The following is a 15950-nucleotide window of genomic DNA, read 5'->3' on the forward strand; positions in this document are numbered from 1 at the left end:
GATGCCTCGTCGTTTTCTGGTCACTCTGAACAACGGGGGCAGAGAGAAGCGTCGAACTCTTGACGACCTAAAGGTATAAAGGACTTGTCAGGTTTGAGGTCGAGTGAAAATTTGGAAGTAGGAAAGGGAAGCATGGGTCAGACGAGGCCCCTGGAGGGAGAGGACAAAGGAGGGAACTGATGAGCTCGAGCTTTCCTTCCTTCCCCTCTCCTTCTTCCTCTACCCACCACCCACCACGTCGACAAAACGCTCCTTCTACCACCACGTCCCACTCCCTCCTCGCCCTTTTCTTCTCCTTCAAACCTCGGAGAATCAAGAATCAACCTCGTCGCGGAACGAGTCGTCGTCCTCTTGTCGCTTCGCCTCTGCACAGCACCCCTCCCCTCCCTCCCTCTCTTGCACGCTTCTCCCATGCCCCCCGTCGGCAAACTCGCAGGTCTGAGCCCAGAGGAGAAGCTCGACTTCCAGAGGGAACGGAATCGAAGGAAATCAGCAGCTCTTAGAGCGAGGAAGAAGGAGGAATTGAAGAAGGAGAAGACCGAGGAGGAAGGAGAGAGCTCAGCGACTGGTCCTGGGGAACAGTCGTTGGGAGAGGATGAGAAGGATACTATCATTCGGAAGCTGGTGGCGAGGCTTTCCGAGCTCGGGGAGAGAGAGGACGAGATCAACAGGCTTGTCGAGGGGGAGAACAGGGAGGAGAGCTCGAGCCTGTTGGACGTCGTTCAGCCGTTTCGTATGCTTCCCTCCTCTCCAAAGCTGGAGGCAAGTCCCGAAGTCTGGTATATGGATAGGGGTAAGTATTTGTCTATCGTTTGCGGATGCTTGAAGGGCAGGAGGCGCCTGTAGTAGTCGCTGACTGTTTGCTTTCGTTGGACGACGCAGACTCGTCGCCTCGTTCAAAAGCTGCATCGATCCCAACAGCTGGAGAAAGGAATTGCCTCAGCTTATTCGGATCTGTCAGTCTCCACCTTTCTTCACTCCCTTCTCCACGAAACACCAGCTGACCGCTTCGTTCGACTTCCTTCCTCCGCTCCAGCTCATGAACGGCTCCTCCTCCGTGCTCTCCTCGGCTCCTCGACCTGAATTTCAACTCACCCAGCTCTCCCATTTATCCTTCCCAAGTATCAACGTCGACAAGATCCGCCTCGCTCTCAACCTCTCGGCTGCCTACCCTCACGTCCCCCCCCAACACCTCCCAACCTACTCCTATTGTTCCTTCGCCTCGTCTCTCCACGACTACCCTTCCTGGATCAGAACTGGGGACGACACTCTCGAGTGGAAGTGGAGACTGTTCGAGTTTCATCGAGTCTCTCACCAGAATCGCCATCATCCGAGCGACGGATATCTCAGCAACCCCCAAATCGACGCGATTGTAAGTCTTCCTCCTCCCAGACTTCGATCCTTTCTTCTCTCCTTCCGATCTGACCTCATCTGACTCGTCTGTTTCTTCAAGGTCGCCTCCGCTCAACTTCTCATTCTCAAACTGGTCGCATCGACTTCGACTTTGGATCGCAAGGCCATCTTCGACGCTCGACGACCTCTCCCAAACCAAGCAGATCGAGACTACCTCAGGCTCGAAGAGATCGACCCGAGGATTCACTACATTCCTGGTCCTAGAGCGAGACTGAGAACTTCACAGGTGAGTTTATTTCTTCGTCTGGATATGCTCTCTCGCTGACCTCCTTCTCCATCCTCTTTCTTCTGCTTCCCCTCTGCAGCTCACTTCCGGAGGACCTCCGAACTTCATGCACCTAACAGAGCAGATAGGACAAGGGCTCGAGATCAGCGTCATTCATGGCGATTACTGGGATTTGACTGTGAGCTCTCAAGATCGATCGACTGGTTCTCGTCGCGTCGTCGGCTGACACTATCTCTTCCTTCCCTCTCGCAGTCCTGGAGCGGTCCGAACTCTTCTCCCCTTCCACTCAGTACATCTCAGTACTCTTCTTACACCGACACCGATCGAACCCATAGTCAGTTAATACAAAGCAGAGGCGCTCTGATTCGGTGAGCTGTCCCTCTTCGTCCTCCGGCCATCTTCCTTCTTCTTTCTCACTGACTCGGTTCGATCTGTTCCTCAGTGAAATTGTTCTCGGTCTCGAGCAGCCCGGTTGGAGAGTCCCACCTCCTCCAGCTTACCTGCCCTCGACCTTCGAGCAGGCCTGCGTCCAGGAGGAACCTCCAATTTGGACCCACTGGGAGGCGGATCACCGCGTTCGAACGATGAGGGCGTGAGGGCTCCGTCTAGATTCTCTCGTTTCCCTTCACCTCTTGCCCTCTTGACTCATACTACTTACGCTTTTCTAATCCCTCTTAATTTCTAATGTGATCTGCCTTCACTCTATACCGACTGAGAGCCGTTTCCCGACGCGACCTCCTCGAGCTCGACTCGAATCTCTCCTCAACTCTCAAGCATGCAGTGATAAACGCATTACTTCATCCTAGCCCAAACTAAGTACTTATTTAAATCTCCCGACTCCCTCAGGGAGCTACACTTCGACGCCGACGAGCTCTCATCCTCTTCTTCGTCTCCTGCGTCCGACTCCTCGCCCACGGATCCTGCTCTCCCTCATCAACGACCTGGAACCGAGGCATGGCGATCTTACACCTTCCGGCGACCTTGACGGTTGTTGGGATCGGTATCGGAGGCGTTGGCGGTGGGGTTGAAGGGGAGGAGTGAGAACGAGGTTTGTAGATGAGGACGATCTGTTCGACGAACAACGAAACGACGGGAAAGGATCAGCTCGAGGAAAGAGAGGGAGAAAAAAACGAAGAGCAACTCACCACCAGTCCTACACAGATCAACATCAACAAAAAGATGCACTTCCTTCTCCCTGTGTTCTTCTGATAAGTCGTCGCCTGCTCCAACTCCTCCACCGCTCCTTTCATCTCCCTCCCTACGACCTCGATGTTGTACTCCACTGAGTCAAGAAGAGTTCCTTGCTCGACGACCATATCCCCTAGATCACGGAAGAGATCGGCAAGCTCCGTTATCGATTGAGCGATGGAGGAGAGCTCTTGGGAGCGTTGGTTGATTTGGGAGTCGAGAGGGTTGGAGGTCGAGAGTTGGGATTGGAGTTGATATTGGGACTGCGATGAGAGAGGTACGGTAAAATTTATGGAGGGAAGAGTCAGTAAAGGTGAAAGTGAAGAAGCAGAAGGGAGGGGATAAGAGCAGAAGGAGAGCTGGACTCACAGCCTGTAGATCCTCCTCCAGCGCTTCCTGCGCTTCCGTACTCGATGAAGGGAGAGTTACAGCTCCCGAAGCAATCAAGAGATCGGCATTTTTGATAGCGTGGCCTTGAAGCTCTGAGACAAGACCATTCGAACCGGGACGAGGGAAAGTCAGAATTCGACGCGTCCTCGTTCCTTCCTCCGTTCGACCGTCCCTTCTCCCACAACCTCGGCAGGATAAAAGGCACGAGAGCAACCCTCGACTCACTCTGCATGTAGACCCTCTGCTTCCTCCTGAAGGCTCCACTGAGGTCCTGAACCTTTCCAGCCAATCCTCGCTGGACGTTCGAAGCTGAAACGAGTTCTGCTCGAGTCGGCGTTCCGGTGGAGGGTCGAATCCGTTTGATGAGGTTTTGAGCTTGACGGAAGTCCTAAAGGATGAACATCGAGATATATGAGCAACAGAGCGGTGGGTCAGTCTTCGAAGGCAGAAGAGCTAGCGGTCGACCGAGAAGTTTAAGAAGGTCGGAAAGGTCGAAGCTCACCCTGGTCACCGAGGCCGTAACAGCTTCGATCTCTCTCTCCTCGGCAGACCGATCCTTGAACCCTGGGAGCACATGTTTGGCGTGTAGCTTGTCGAGGGTTGCAACTGAACGAAAGGGAGAGATGGAAGATGAGCTTGAGCTCGATCTGGTCGAGCGAAGGGGAAGGAGGAGGGACGAACCTTTGATGTTGATCCCAGACAAGAGAGCATTGACCGAGTCGGAGGTGTCCACCCTATGAGTCCGAAGAGGGGATACGAGTTGTCAGAAAGGGCGTTCTACGGAAGAGAAGAGGAGAGGAAGGAGAAAACGTCGCCGACGGAAGGGTGTTGAGCTCGAACGAAGTGAGCTTGGCTAGCTGTTCCACCATCCAGCTCGACCAGTAAGACTGATCTCGGGGGCCAGCTGCAGCGGATGTGCACAGCGACGACTCTCCAACGCACTCTCGCGTTGAAAATCTCTCGAAAGAGGCAGGATGGCTCGCTCTCCCTTTATCGAGCTCGAGCTTCCTTTCTTCCCCCTCCCTCCCTCCTCCCTTTCCCTCTCCTTCGGCAAGCGATTGGACTCACCAAACAGGCGGCAAACCAGCCCCCATATCCACCCTCGTCTCCCGTCCCTTCCCTTTGTCCCTACTAGCAGTTCTACCCATCAATCCAGCGCTCTCGTCCTCCTCGTCATCATCAGCAGCGTCGTACGAACTCCGTCCTCCTCCGTAAGGCCTAGAGCTCGAGGAGGGATGCGAGAAGGAGGATCGAACCGAGAGGAAGAGGAGCGTGCGAGATCGAGTAGTCGGTCTGCGAGATACGAAGGGGGCTTGGTCAGTCCAAAGATGGGCAGAGGAGGGAGGAAGGTTGGGAGGGAGAGGCTCACGTTTGGAAGAGATCTCGATCCTCCTGAAAGGGAGTGGAAGGACTTGAAGACGAGTAGCCGGAAGATTCACGTTCGCGAGGTTTAGGAGAGAAGGTGCGGTCAGGGAAGGGAGCCATTCGAAGGCTAAAGGCTTCGAGACGGTGGTGAGCGTTTGGGAGAAGGAGGAAGGGGAGATGTCGAGCTTGAGGCCTCGACATCCGAGAGCCGCAGCGAAAACGTGGTGATCTTTCCATTGAGAGAATGCAGTTTTTTTTTTGGAAGGAATGGTTGAAACTTCACCGATCTAGAAGTCGAGAAATATACGGCCATTTCTCAAAATGAAAGCGAGGGAGCGAACGAAGGACGCGTCGTCGTTTCTCCTTCCAACCTTCATCCTTCAGCTCCCTCCTGCCTTTTCCTCACCGGTTTTGAGCCCAGCACGCACGGAGAAGATCGATTGGCGGATCATTTAGATCATATCCTGGCAGAAGATCTCTTCGACCCTGCTTTCTGGAAGGAGAACGACGGCTGCCTCGAACTGTTGAGCTCGACCTCCTTCCTCCTCGTTTTGGTCTCGCTCTAGAGCTCGAAAGGTGAGCTTTAATCTCATGAAAAAAAACTCCAGGACGCTTGACTAACTTTTTTTTCCTTCTTCTCAGTGCGAAATCTGTTCCCGAGAAGTTTTAGCCCATCTCAGGAGGGCGAGCTCGTTTCAGTTCCCCTTCGCTTCTCGCTCCTCTCTAACCTGTTCTTCTGGAACTTGACTCCGCCTCTCCTATCTTTTCGAAGACCAATCTTCTCTATAAAGCTGCTAGAAATCTCGACCTTCTCTTCGGTTCCCTTCCAACCACGATAACCCCTCCCTCTTTCCTCCCTCCCTTCGAGTCCGAGCGTTCCCGCCTTCGAACCAGGTCTGTGTCGTCTTCTCCTCCCAGTCATTTGAGAGGTGTTCTCTGACGTTTCGTCTCTCTTTGGATCATATCAGCCCTCACATGTCCTCTTTCGCCACCTACGTTGAAAACCTTGACTTCAAGTCCTCCCTCCCTCCCCTTCCCCTGGACCTTCCTCTCGACCTCGTCGTAAAGTCAAGGACCCACACTTCTCTCCTCGGAAGCGCTCTTCGATCTTTCGAGACAGCTGGGAAAGCTCAGGACTACCAGAGGCTCGAGGTGAGCCCATCTCAGCAGTCGTTCATTTCGACCTCAGTTCCTCTGCTCTCGCTAAACCTTCCCTTCTTTCTGCAGCACCTCGGAGACAAGATGATTGGTGCCGCCACGACCATGTATCTCTTCAACGAGCATCTCTTCCTCACCTGCGGAGCTATGGTGAGTCTGTCAATCGCTCCGTTTCCCTCCTCCTCGTACGCGCCGAGTTCGAATCCTCTCCCCGTCTCACCTTTTCCACTCCTGCACCTTACTTCTACTAGACCACCATCGCTGGACTGGTCGTTTCTAACAACACTCTCTCGGCTATCTCTCGAGCTTACAACCTTCATCAACACCTCCGAGCTCACCCGGCTCAGATCTCTTCCCTTCGAAACAACTCAGGAGTTCAAGCCGACCTCTTCGAGGCCCTCGTCGGATCGATCTACGTCAACTCCGGAACCCAGGCGGCGTTGGACTTCGCTACGAGCGTCCTTCGACCTCTCATCAAGCGAGCGTACGAGGAAACAGGAGGAGGTTCGATTCAGCAGCGGTCGTCCATCGCAGTCGTCCTTGGTCGTTTACGGCTCCTACGACGCTTACGACGAGTACGAGGAGGACTGCGGTCCTGGAGACATCATGCTCTTGGAGGAGTGGAAGATGCAGGTCCGATCTCGAGGACGAGACTACCATTTCGAGCGAGGACCGTCGATCGGGTTGTCGAACGTACCTCATCACTCCGGATCGCTCGTCGTTCAGCACAACGGCGTTACTCAAACCTTCGGTCCCATTCAAGGAATTCGAGGTCAGAAGTACAAGATCGTTCAACAGAGGTAAGTTCGTTTCGTTTCGTCGCGTCGCGTTCTCTCTCTTCTCTCGATTCGTCGCTGACCGACTCTCCTCCTCCCTTCCTCTCTCGCCGGAACACAACAAGACTCGCTCACGCCGCCTGCGAGTACTTGGGACTCATCTAGGCGAAAGAACGGTTGTAGGTGTGCAAGAGGCTCTCGCTGTGCCATTCCTCCAGAGACGCTCCAGATCTCTCGAGGTACTTCACAGCGAGAGCCTCTTGCACACCCTGCCTCATTTCGTTTTTAGTTTTTTTCTTCCTTTGTTAGCTTGTGCTCTCGTCGTGAACTTGGACTTTTTCTCGTTCGCTCCGCACTTCGCTTGTTAGGTTTTCCGACGCGTCTTCCTTTTTTCCTTTTCCTTCCCTCTCTTTCATCTCCGACCACTTCACACTCGTTTTGGCTCTCTCTCTCTCTCTCACTATACACCACACTCTTTCAAAATCTTCGAGCAACTGCAAAGAGAACTACATCTAAGAGTACGAGCTGAGGGAGAAAGATCGAGAGCTGAAGACTAAGAAAGAAGGATCCGATCTCGCCTCGACCTCGCTCGAGCTCGAGCTCGAGGTAGTCAAGAGCCGAGGCAGTTCTAGTGAAGTTTGATCCGTCCGCCGAGGTAGGTCGAGCAGCAAGCAGCGATAGAGAGGTACAAGATCTGGAGCGAGAGGGAGAAGGGGGATCAAGACGGGCCGGGAGAAAGTCAGCCAGGCGAGAGAGAGCGCGGAGGGGAAAGAACAGATGGGTTTGAAGGGGGGGAGAGAGAGTTAAAAACGGTTCGAAGGAAATGAGGACGAACTCACAGGATGATTGTAGCAAGAAGGAGCGACGAGGTTTTGAGACGCGTCGAACAGGAGTTCCGAGGCCATCGATTCCCGTTCAGAACTCATTCTCTTCGACGAAATAGGGCAGAGGAGAGAGCTTGCGACCGTGCTAGGGAGGAGGTACAAGCTTGAGTTCGAGGTTGGCTTGATGAGCGAGTCTGCAGCCAAAACATCGAACACAAAAAACGGACGCGTCGAAGCGAACATCGTCAGCTCTTCGTTCCCTCCTCCTCCACTTCCTCCGTCAAGACAGGACGAGATAGTGAGCTCACCTATACTGAACTGTCTTCCACCTCTCTCCAGCAGCTCCCAGAATCGGTCCCACCAGCAACGGCTCCATCCCCGGCGCCTCGACGACCAGCGTCCCTTCGTGCCTCGGTGCGTTCGAAGCACCACTCGACTCTCCTCTCTCGTAGCGAACGACTCTACCGAGTTTGCCCTTCTTTTTGGACCATTCCTGCAGGTCGGTAACGAAGAAGAAGGGAGAGGATGGGAAGCAAGAAGGGTCAGAAGAAGAGACGACGCGTTCGAGCTCGTCAAGGCTCGCCCACTCACCTCTAAAATCGATACATCCGCCGGCCCACCACCCACACTCTCCCCACCCCCTTCTCCTCCCGCTGCGCCACTGACCCCCAGCTTCACCAAACTAGCCTGCAACTGCACGACTTTCCTGTTGAGATAGCTGACTTCCAACAACGGCTTGAACATCTCCCTACAGAACTCCAAAGCCACCTCATGTCCCTCGTGATGAGTCTCGAGGGCACCGATATAGGCTTCCATCATCTGCGCTTGGACAAGGTTGGAGGACCGGAGGAGGTGGAGTTGAGCTGGGTGGGCGAGGAGGGTGGCAGGGAGGAGGTAAAGACGAGAGAGATGAGAGAGCGTGTTGTTGGAGACGAGATCTTTTCGGATGTCGGTCATGGCTCCGCAGGAGAGACGGGGGTGGGTGGCTTTGATGAGGAGGGTGGATGCTAGTTGGATGATCTAGGAAGGAGGAAGAGAGAGAAGGGAGGGGGCGAGGAGGGGAGGAGGAGGTGAGCTTGGGGTTCGTGCTCCTGAGCCCTTCTCGCTCAATTACAATCTGCTGAGGATGAAGTAATATCTTAGAGTACTCACAGTATCTCCTACGAACTGTGCAGTTACAGAAACGAAGCGGAAGAGGGGGCAAAGAGAGCAAAAAAGGAAGGAGAAAACTGATCAGCTCGAGCTCACGTTTCCTCCTCCCTTCCCTTCCCGTCCTCCTCCTTCTTGTACTGATCGCACTGACCTCAAACGTCTTGTACGACGCCATCGAAGCTGTTCCCGATTCCTCCGACGTCTCGAAGGGTTCAGTCTTGTTTCCTCCCGCATAGGAAGGATGAGTTGCAGCGAGTCGTCTGAGCTTGAGAGGGAGATCCGGCAAGGGTGGAAGATCGGACGGTTTGAGTTGACTGAGAAAGAGCTCGTATTCAGGAGTCGAGGTGGCCATGTCCGGAGACGAAGGAGAAGTAGAGAAGAGGTCGCTTTGAGGAGATGATGGTCGTTGGGAGCAAAAGGAAGAGCTGAAATGAAGCGAGCTCGCCGACAGGTCCCTCCTCCTCCTTCCCTCTCAACCATCAACACCCTCCCTTCCACCGCTCAAAGCTACTCTCATAGTGGATGGCCCTCCCTTCTTCTTCCTCCCAGAGAGTCATCTCGACGTACTCTGCTCCTCCTTCCTTCCTAACGGCTCCCGACTGGGCCAACATCCGAACAGCCGTTCGATCTCATCTCCCCCTCAAGAACCTGCACTGGAAGCCACTCAGTCGACCTTCGTTGAGGACTATCCAAACTGTCGATGTAGAGTTCAGAGCCCTGGAAGTTGGAGGAGCTGGAGAGGCTGGCTCAGGAGGTCCAGGAGGAGGAGGAGGAGGAGGGAGGGAGAGCATGACGCCTGGGTCTTTCCTCGAGAAACCCTTCCTGAACTGCTATTTCGTCACTTGCGAGGTAAGTAGCTCATCCCTATCACTCTATGGGCTCAGAAGACTCTCCGAAACTTTGTCTGTCGAGCTGGGTTGGCCTACAGCTCTCTCAACGAACCAACGAGACCTTCTCCCATCGGTCGCGAGCTCACGCCTCCTCCTTCTCCTTCCTTCTCCTCTCTCTTCTCCTTTTGATTCCCCCAGGACGCCGACACCTACAAATCCACCGTCAAGAAACAACTCAAAGACTGGCTCTCTCTCGTCTCCCAGCGTAAAAATCAAGAATGGATCATCGTCCTCGTCGTCAAACCGGATCCAACGACAGGGACCGTCAAGTCAGCTTCTCCAGCACCCACCTCAGCAGCTGGAAGGTTGTTCAGAGGAGGGAGCGTGCTGGATAAGATTAGAGGGGATTTTAACGTTGGGAAGAGAGACAGGTGAGTCTGAGACGAATGGGGATCTGAGGAGGAGGAAGGGAAGGACGACGAGAAGGAAGCAGAGATGTTGAGCTCGTGGGCTGAACGCTTCCTTCCTTTCGTCGTGTTGCTGCAGATGCGTTCAACTCTCTCGACCAGCTTTTCCAGCCCCGGACGATCCAGCTCTGTGGATGGACTTGATCTCCAAGATGAAGGACGGGATCGTTTCGTCCTTCGATGCCAACGTCGCTCAGAGGGAGGAGGAGACCAAGGCGATGGAAGGGTTGAGGACGATGCCGGGGTGGAATTTCTGTACTTTCTTCATCTTGAAGGTGAGTTTTTGGTCCCTTGTTACCGTGCTGCGGGGAGTGGGGGGTGTCGATGAGAGATCGAGGCGGAAGGGAGGAAGGGACAGAGGGAGTGAGCTCGACGCGTTGACGAGCAGGACTGACTTCGGTTCTTCAACTTTGGTAGGAATCTCTCGCCTACTCCTTCGAAGGCATGAACCTCTTCGAGGACGCTATGATCCAGTATGACGAGCTCGAAGCTTCGTTCTTCCAAGTCCTCAAAGGTGCGTCTTCGTTCTTCCTCCTCGTCCGCGTTCTCCTCGTTCTGTTCTCGTCCCACTCTTTCGCTGACGTTTTCTACCCACCTTCTACCACTTTTTTATCTATTTCATCTTTCTTGTCTCAGAGCGCAACCTCTCCTGGTTCGGCAAGTTTGGGGGAACCTCTCCCTCCGACGACTCTTCCTCGATCCTCTCCGTCTCCGCCAAACCCTACCGAGATCTCATCCTCGCCAACTCCATCTCCGTCTTCGACTTCCGGATCTACGTCTTTGCGAGGCAGTGCAGAATGTTGGGGAAGATGGGAAGAGGAGAGGAGGTGTTGAAGAAGGGAGCCGAGTTTGTGAGGAGTTTCGGGAGGGTGTTGAGTGAAAATCAGGTGAGTTTGGTTCCGTTTTGAGCTATTCGAGGACCTGAATTGGAGAGGGGTTAATAGAGGGGACAGTGATGGATCGGGGAATCGGTGACGGAGACGCGAAATCGGGCCCGATGTCGAGGGACGCGAAACTGACGCGTCGTTCTCCGTTCCGTTCGTTTCCAGGACTCCCTCGCCGACAACTTCCTCGAATCTTGGATCTACTCGTCCTGCATGAATATCATCGACACTTGCGACGAATGGAAAGGATCGATCCCTCTACCCTCCTCTCCCAACCCGGATCCCGTCACGAAAACCTCAGCTCTGGCGACGAAGGCCGATCTTTACAAGCTTGCGAGAAGTCAGGTTCGTTTTCGTTTCTCCTTCCTTCAACTCCATTCTCCCTTCATCTCATCTCACTCGTTTCTTTGTTTTTTTGGTGCTGCAGCTCGATAAGCTCGGTCTTCAAGCAGGTCACCTCCCTTCGACCTACCCTTTCAATTCTCACCTCATCTCCTCCTGGTCACGTCGTTCCTCCCTCGTCCCTCCTCCGACCTCTCCACCCGACGGGTTGAAACCGAAGCCTACCATCTCGAGGAGAGAGCTCGTCGCTGCGTTGGGGAACCAGGAGGCGTTCGACGTGTTGTTCTTTGAGACGACGACGAAGGCGATTGACTGCTTTGCTGGTGCCAGGAAGGAGAGGTCGACGATGGAACTGATTGGGAGTCTAGCTGTTCTAGATCTGTGAGTTTGCCAATTCCCGACTATCTGTGTTCGCCGACTCCCGATGTTGACTTTGTTTCCCCGTCGTTCGTCGTTCAAAGCCATCGCTCCCGCCTCCAACCATCCTACTCTCGTCTCCTCGCTCTCAACGCTCGTCTTGCCACCTACCCTCAACCGTCTCTCCAGTCGTACTACCTGCTTCAACTCCTCCGAGTCCACAAACTCCTCAGTCTGCCGAGGGACAAGGAGTGGATTGCGAACGTGCTGTCGTTGATGAGCCGGTGTGTTGGAGGACTGAAGGGTGGCTGGGAGATGGAAGCGAAGGATGGGGAGAGCGAGGACGGAGTGGACGCTGCGAACGGAGAGCTGAGAGAGTTCGTGGATGGGTTGAGGGGAGCTGGGCAGGCTTTGGAGAAAGGTGAGTCCCGTCTGCTCGGTGGTTGAAGGGGAGAAGAGAAGTAAGGGCTGACCGACGCGTTTCTTTTCCAGAACTCCCGACGCACGCACACGGAGTGTTCTCGATCAAACCTCAGTCAGAACGAGCTTTGCCTGCTGGAGAAGAAGACGGGTGCGCTTTCAAGATGCTGGTGTCGAATCGTCTTTCTTGCGTGAGTTCAAAGCTCGTCTGTCCTTCTTTTCGGGTTCGAGCTCGACTGACGCCTGCAACCTCTTTCTCCTCCTCCTCAAAGACCGTCGTGGTGGACGATGTCCGAGCTTGTCTCTCAGGTCGAGAGCTCGAGCAACTCTGGTTCACGTCTGGGAAGACGGAGCTTCAGCCTGGAGAGAACGTCGTCGAGGTGTTCTGCCCGGTTCGTCTCTCTCTCTCCTCTACCTTTCCTGTACCCTTTCAGGCCCTCTCGATACTTACTCAAGCTTTCTTCCTTCTTCCAGATGCCCGTCTCTGGTCTCTTCACCCTCGAAACCTCTCAAGTTCGGATCTCGAGAGTCGCGTTCCACTACTCGTGGCTTCCCTCGAAACCCTCCTTGACGACAGCACCCGCCTTCTCCCTCACGCCGTCCCTACCCGTTCTACGAATACCGAAGGATCGAAATGCTTTGAACGCCAAGGTCCTTCTTCCTTTGGAGCGTAAGTCGTCTCGGTTCCTCGTTCTTCGTTCCGCTGCTTAGTCGATCTGACCTCCTCCCTTCTTTCTCTTCCTCTCAGTTCGCCTTGACTCTCAACCCGTTATCCTGATGGAGATCACGACAGGAAGGAACACCGTCAATAAGGCTTCAGTCTCCCTGAGGATACCGGACGACGAGCTCTCGTTCGATGTGACGGAGGCGACGGTTCTGTCGAGAGGTGAGTTCGAGGCGTCTCGTTTCTCGTTCGTTCCTTCTTCCTTTTCTGGCTCGGAAGCTGACCATCATGTTTCTGCTCTCCATCTTTAGATACCAAGGTTTCTGAATCCGACTCCGAAGCTTTGATTCTCGAAGGACTCTCGCCGAACTCAGTCATCGTTCTTTCCTTCCCGTATCGAGGCTCTCCCAGCGGAACGGGTGTCGAGGTGAGCTTAAACCTTCCACTTCGCCTCCCCTTCGGATCTCAGGGCTGAGTAAGACCTTCCCTCTATCGTTTCTCGCTCCCAGGTTCGTATCAGCATCGACTACTGGACGGACAAGCGACCGAATCAGAAACGAGCCTTCAGGAAGACGAGAGAACTCGTCCTTGCCTTACCGCTGGCGGTCAACGTTCAGGATATCTTCAGGGAGGAGTGGTAAGCAGACACTATCAGTCCCACTCGAACAACTCTATCTCTTCGACGCTAACGACTCGCCGTTCGCTCCTCGTCGTCGAAGCAGTCTCTTCTCGAAGTTCACTCTCTCGTCGGACGGTTTCAATCACATCCGAATCAAGTCTGCTTCGCTTGTTGGTGCCAAGTCGACGGTAGATATCCAGACTGCTCGAGATGTTTCAAGTCCAGCTACCGTGAGTCCTTTCTCTCCCTCCCTCTCTTTCGAGGCTGAATCTGACGCGTCCGCTCGATCTCCTTCCTCTTGCCAGAACGTCTCCCCTCGGATGCCAGCTTCATTCCTCTTCCGACTTCTGCTCAAGGAGGACGCCGCCAAAGGACTGGAGCACGATCCACTTCGTCTCACCGTCATCTATCGAACCGTCGCCGACGGTGAGTCGCGCTTCCTTCTTCGTTCCTTCCCCGAATCTCTTGAGCTGATCTTCTTTGCTTTCTTCATCTTCACAGAGTTGCGAGAGACCATCCGAAACCTCCTTCACCCTCTCATCGAATCCTCCGACCTCCTCGATCAGGAATCCTGGCTGCTCAAAACCGTCGTCGACAGCATTCAGTCCGTTGACGGATGGGAGACTCGTTTCCTCGCTTCTGGACTGCTCGAGATCCCGGAAGTTGAGGATCTCGATCTTCAGAGGGTCGTGAAGGGCTTGGGATTGGGCGAGAAGGTTGAGGGAGCCTTGCAAGTCGCTTGGAGGAAGGCTGTCGAGGTGAGTTTGTTTTCGTCGCCTTCCTTGTTTCCATTCTTTCTTGGAGCCATTGCTCACGGCCCTTTTGCTCTCTTTTAGGTCGTGGATGAGTACGAAGCTCCCTTCTCGGGACCGGACCTCCCCTGGCGGACGCTCGAGATTCCCGTCGACGTGCCTCTTCGTCAGGTGAATTCGAGCCGTCGTTCGCTCGTCCCTTTCCACCTTGACGATCACTGACTCTCTCATGTTTTCCCCTCATCTTCGTCCCGTAGGTCCTCTCTGCGGTTCGACTCTCGATCTCGACAACAGGACCTTTCAGCGTCGGTCAACCTCTCACCGTCGTGATGAGTATAGATTGCTCCTCTCGCTGGTCGGGAGGAGGTCCGAAACCCGAAGAAATCCTCATGTCGTACGATCTAGGAGCAGAGTTCGAGCATTGGCTCGTCAGCGGAAGGAAGAAGGGAACGTTTATGTCCAAGGTGGGTCTTCTTCGCCGAACTTCAACTGTCTCCTTCGTCCTCCCTCTCGCACTTGCTGACTCCTCCCACTTTCCTCCTCTCCTTCTTCACAACTACCTTTCAGGATGACGAGTCTTTCTCCTCGACCTTCACTCTGATCCCCGTCCATCACGGATCTCTCTTCCTCCCTCGAGTCAGCGTCCAACCGGCTCCCTCGTCGTCGATACCTCAGCATTCCATCCCGTCGTCGGAGACCTACCTCATCAACGCGGCTGAACGAATAGAAATCCTGCCTCTCTCTGGAAGATCCACCTTCGTTGTTGGGACGCCGACGGGGAACGGCTGGGGAGGCTGGGAAGGGGAGGAGGTGGGAGTCGAGGGCTGACAGATCTAATGTCGTTACGCTAGCATTTCTTGGCCACCTTTGTAAACTCCTGTACGCTCTGTTGTATCAGATTATTTGTTGAATCGTGGAAGGGGAGGTTGAGAAGAAGAATATGGGCAAAAGCCAGTCGATGAAAAGGGAACTCGCTCGGATCGATCGTTCTTTCCAGATTCTGTGGTAGCGAGCTTCTACCGTTCCCTCTTCTTCTGGATCTTCTCTGTATCTTGATGTTTTGGGGAGGTTCGCAGACGAAGAACCTGATAAAGAAATGAGTCGTCTGCCTTGGGGGCAAGGTAGGGACAGGAACCTCGCGTCGTCCGGTCGATCTCACTAGATCCCAGTCGCTGCTCGAGGCTCAACGAGTGAAGTTCATCGAAACAAATCGTTACTGGACTGATCATCCCCGAAATAAACCAAGACTTGAAGCAAAGCTACCGCCTCCTGACACCTCCCCGAGCTCGACTTGAGCGTCTCCCTGAGTCCCTCCCATCCTCCAAAAGTGCTCAACCGACGCGACTAATCCGAGCCAGGAAGATCGCTGTACTGAGCTCCGAATTTAGCGAGATTGAGTGCTTCTTGATACTCTGCTTCGGCGGCGATTCTGTTGGACAAAAAGAGACGAAAGCGGAGTGAGTCGTTCGTCATGAAAAGACACGAGACGGAGCATAAACTCACGCAGCGTTCTTCGCTCGAGTCTCCTTCTGCTTCTGAACTTTGGCGTTGACCGTATTGCTGGCAGGGAGGAAGAAGAAAAAGAAGAAACCGAAAGAGTCAGCGAGAGGCTCGTCCGTCTTCAGCAACGTGCCGATCGACGCCAACAAGATACTTACACGTGAGCACGGTGAGCTTCAGGTCCTCCATGTAGTCTTAAGGCCAGAGACTCGACGGCGGCAGTGATGTAGCTGTTGATGAAGAGACGAGAACGAGGTGAAAGCGAAGTCAGCTTCGGATTAGCTCAACTCGACGCGTCGCTCTCTCAGCTCCTCCTCACTCACTGCATGGCGTTCGAGCTCCTCGACCCATACTAGCAGCCGTGGAGAAATAGAACAGGTTAGCTCAATGGATAGGAAGGACTCAAGAAGAAATGAAGCTGACCTGAAGTCGAGCTGTGAGGTGCTCGAGGTCCTCTTTTTTGATTTTGAAGGTCGTGATAGCCTCCGTCTTGTGGATCATCGCTCGATTGACAACCTCGGCGCATCGATTCCTCCACTCCGACTTCCAGGGATCTCGAGGCTCAGCTTTCCTCTCAGGAAGACTGTTTGAGGAGAAGAAACGAGAAGGCGGTCAGCTCTAAT

At 54.1% G+C, this 15950-nt stretch overlaps 6 protein-coding genes across 6 annotated transcripts; 3 read left to right on the top strand and 3 right to left on the bottom strand.

Annotated features, from left to right (window-relative positions):
- The first annotated feature begins 221 nt into the window (after nucleotides 1-221).
- BDY24DRAFT_374131 (uncharacterized protein) lies at nucleotides 222-2346 on the top strand. The gene is made up of 7 exons (XM_076638372.1): nucleotides 222-793; nucleotides 883-956; nucleotides 1037-1372; nucleotides 1454-1639; nucleotides 1719-1817; nucleotides 1892-2007; nucleotides 2082-2346. Exons 1-7 carry the CDS (start codon nucleotides 412-414, stop codon nucleotides 2233-2235), a joined length of 1347 nt encoding a protein of 448 aa, XP_076501278.1. The 5' UTR covers nucleotides 222-411; the 3' UTR covers nucleotides 2236-2346.
- A 67-nt stretch (nucleotides 2347-2413) lies between these two features.
- Nucleotides 2414-4732, bottom strand: TLG2 (t-SNARE syntaxin TLG2). Its single transcript, XM_076638373.1, has 8 exons — nucleotides 4587-4732; nucleotides 4286-4510; nucleotides 3899-3951; nucleotides 3720-3823; nucleotides 3443-3605; nucleotides 3197-3309; nucleotides 2785-3090; nucleotides 2414-2706 (listed from the first exon to the last, which is right to left on the bottom strand). The coding sequence occupies exons 1-8, from the start codon at nucleotides 4700-4702 to the stop codon at nucleotides 2482-2484; spliced, it is 1305 nt and encodes a 434-aa protein (XP_076501279.1). The 5' UTR covers nucleotides 4703-4732; the 3' UTR covers nucleotides 2414-2481.
- An 825-nt stretch (nucleotides 4733-5557) lies between these two features.
- BDY24DRAFT_411220 (ribonuclease III domain-containing protein) lies at nucleotides 5558-6681 on the top strand (the record flags this gene model as incomplete). Its single annotated transcript, XM_076642899.1, has 5 exons — nucleotides 5558-5734; nucleotides 5810-5890; nucleotides 5992-6198; nucleotides 6275-6540; nucleotides 6642-6681. 5 exons carry the CDS (start codon nucleotides 5558-5560, stop codon nucleotides 6679-6681), a joined length of 771 nt encoding a protein of 256 aa, XP_076501280.1.
- Nucleotides 6682-7485: 804 nt separating this feature from the next.
- Nucleotides 7486-8844, bottom strand: BDY24DRAFT_411221 (ribonuclease III domain-containing protein; the record flags this gene model as incomplete). The annotated part of the gene is made up of 5 exons (XM_076642900.1): nucleotides 7486-7534; nucleotides 7649-7833; nucleotides 7932-8360; nucleotides 8493-8507; nucleotides 8644-8844. The coding sequence occupies 5 exons, from the start codon at nucleotides 8842-8844 to the stop codon at nucleotides 7486-7488; spliced, it is 879 nt and encodes a 292-aa protein (XP_076501281.1).
- A 117-nt stretch (nucleotides 8845-8961) lies between these two features.
- On the top strand, nucleotides 8962-14710 carry TRS130 (transport protein particle complex II subunit TRS130). The gene is made up of 20 exons (XM_076638374.1): nucleotides 8962-9341; nucleotides 9521-9753; nucleotides 9869-10064; nucleotides 10207-10303; nucleotides 10426-10676; nucleotides 10839-11018; nucleotides 11101-11396; nucleotides 11477-11793; nucleotides 11865-11983; nucleotides 12065-12184; nucleotides 12267-12462; nucleotides 12541-12678; nucleotides 12768-12883; nucleotides 12966-13093; nucleotides 13179-13305; nucleotides 13381-13501; nucleotides 13577-13833; nucleotides 13912-13998; nucleotides 14085-14291; nucleotides 14395-14710. Exons 1-20 carry the CDS (start codon nucleotides 9015-9017, stop codon nucleotides 14653-14655), a joined length of 3774 nt encoding a protein of 1257 aa, XP_076501282.1. The 5' UTR covers nucleotides 8962-9014; the 3' UTR covers nucleotides 14656-14710.
- Nucleotides 14711-15104: 394 nt separating this feature from the next.
- On the bottom strand, nucleotides 15105-15674 carry BDY24DRAFT_374139 (uncharacterized protein). The gene is made up of 4 exons (XM_076638375.1): nucleotides 15651-15674; nucleotides 15486-15557; nucleotides 15331-15387; nucleotides 15105-15256 (listed from the first exon to the last, which is right to left on the bottom strand). The coding sequence occupies exons 1-4, from the start codon at nucleotides 15653-15655 to the stop codon at nucleotides 15172-15174; spliced, it is 219 nt and encodes a 72-aa protein (XP_076501283.1). The 5' UTR covers nucleotides 15656-15674; the 3' UTR covers nucleotides 15105-15171.
- Between the last annotated feature and the right edge of the window lie 276 nt (nucleotides 15675-15950).

This window comes from Mrakia frigida (genome assembly GCF_051309035.1).
Source record: "Mrakia frigida strain ATCC 22029 unplaced genomic scaffold BDY24scaffold_1, whole genome shotgun sequence".
NCBI lineage: Eukaryota > Fungi > Basidiomycota > Tremellomycetes > Cystofilobasidiales > Mrakiaceae > Mrakia > Mrakia frigida.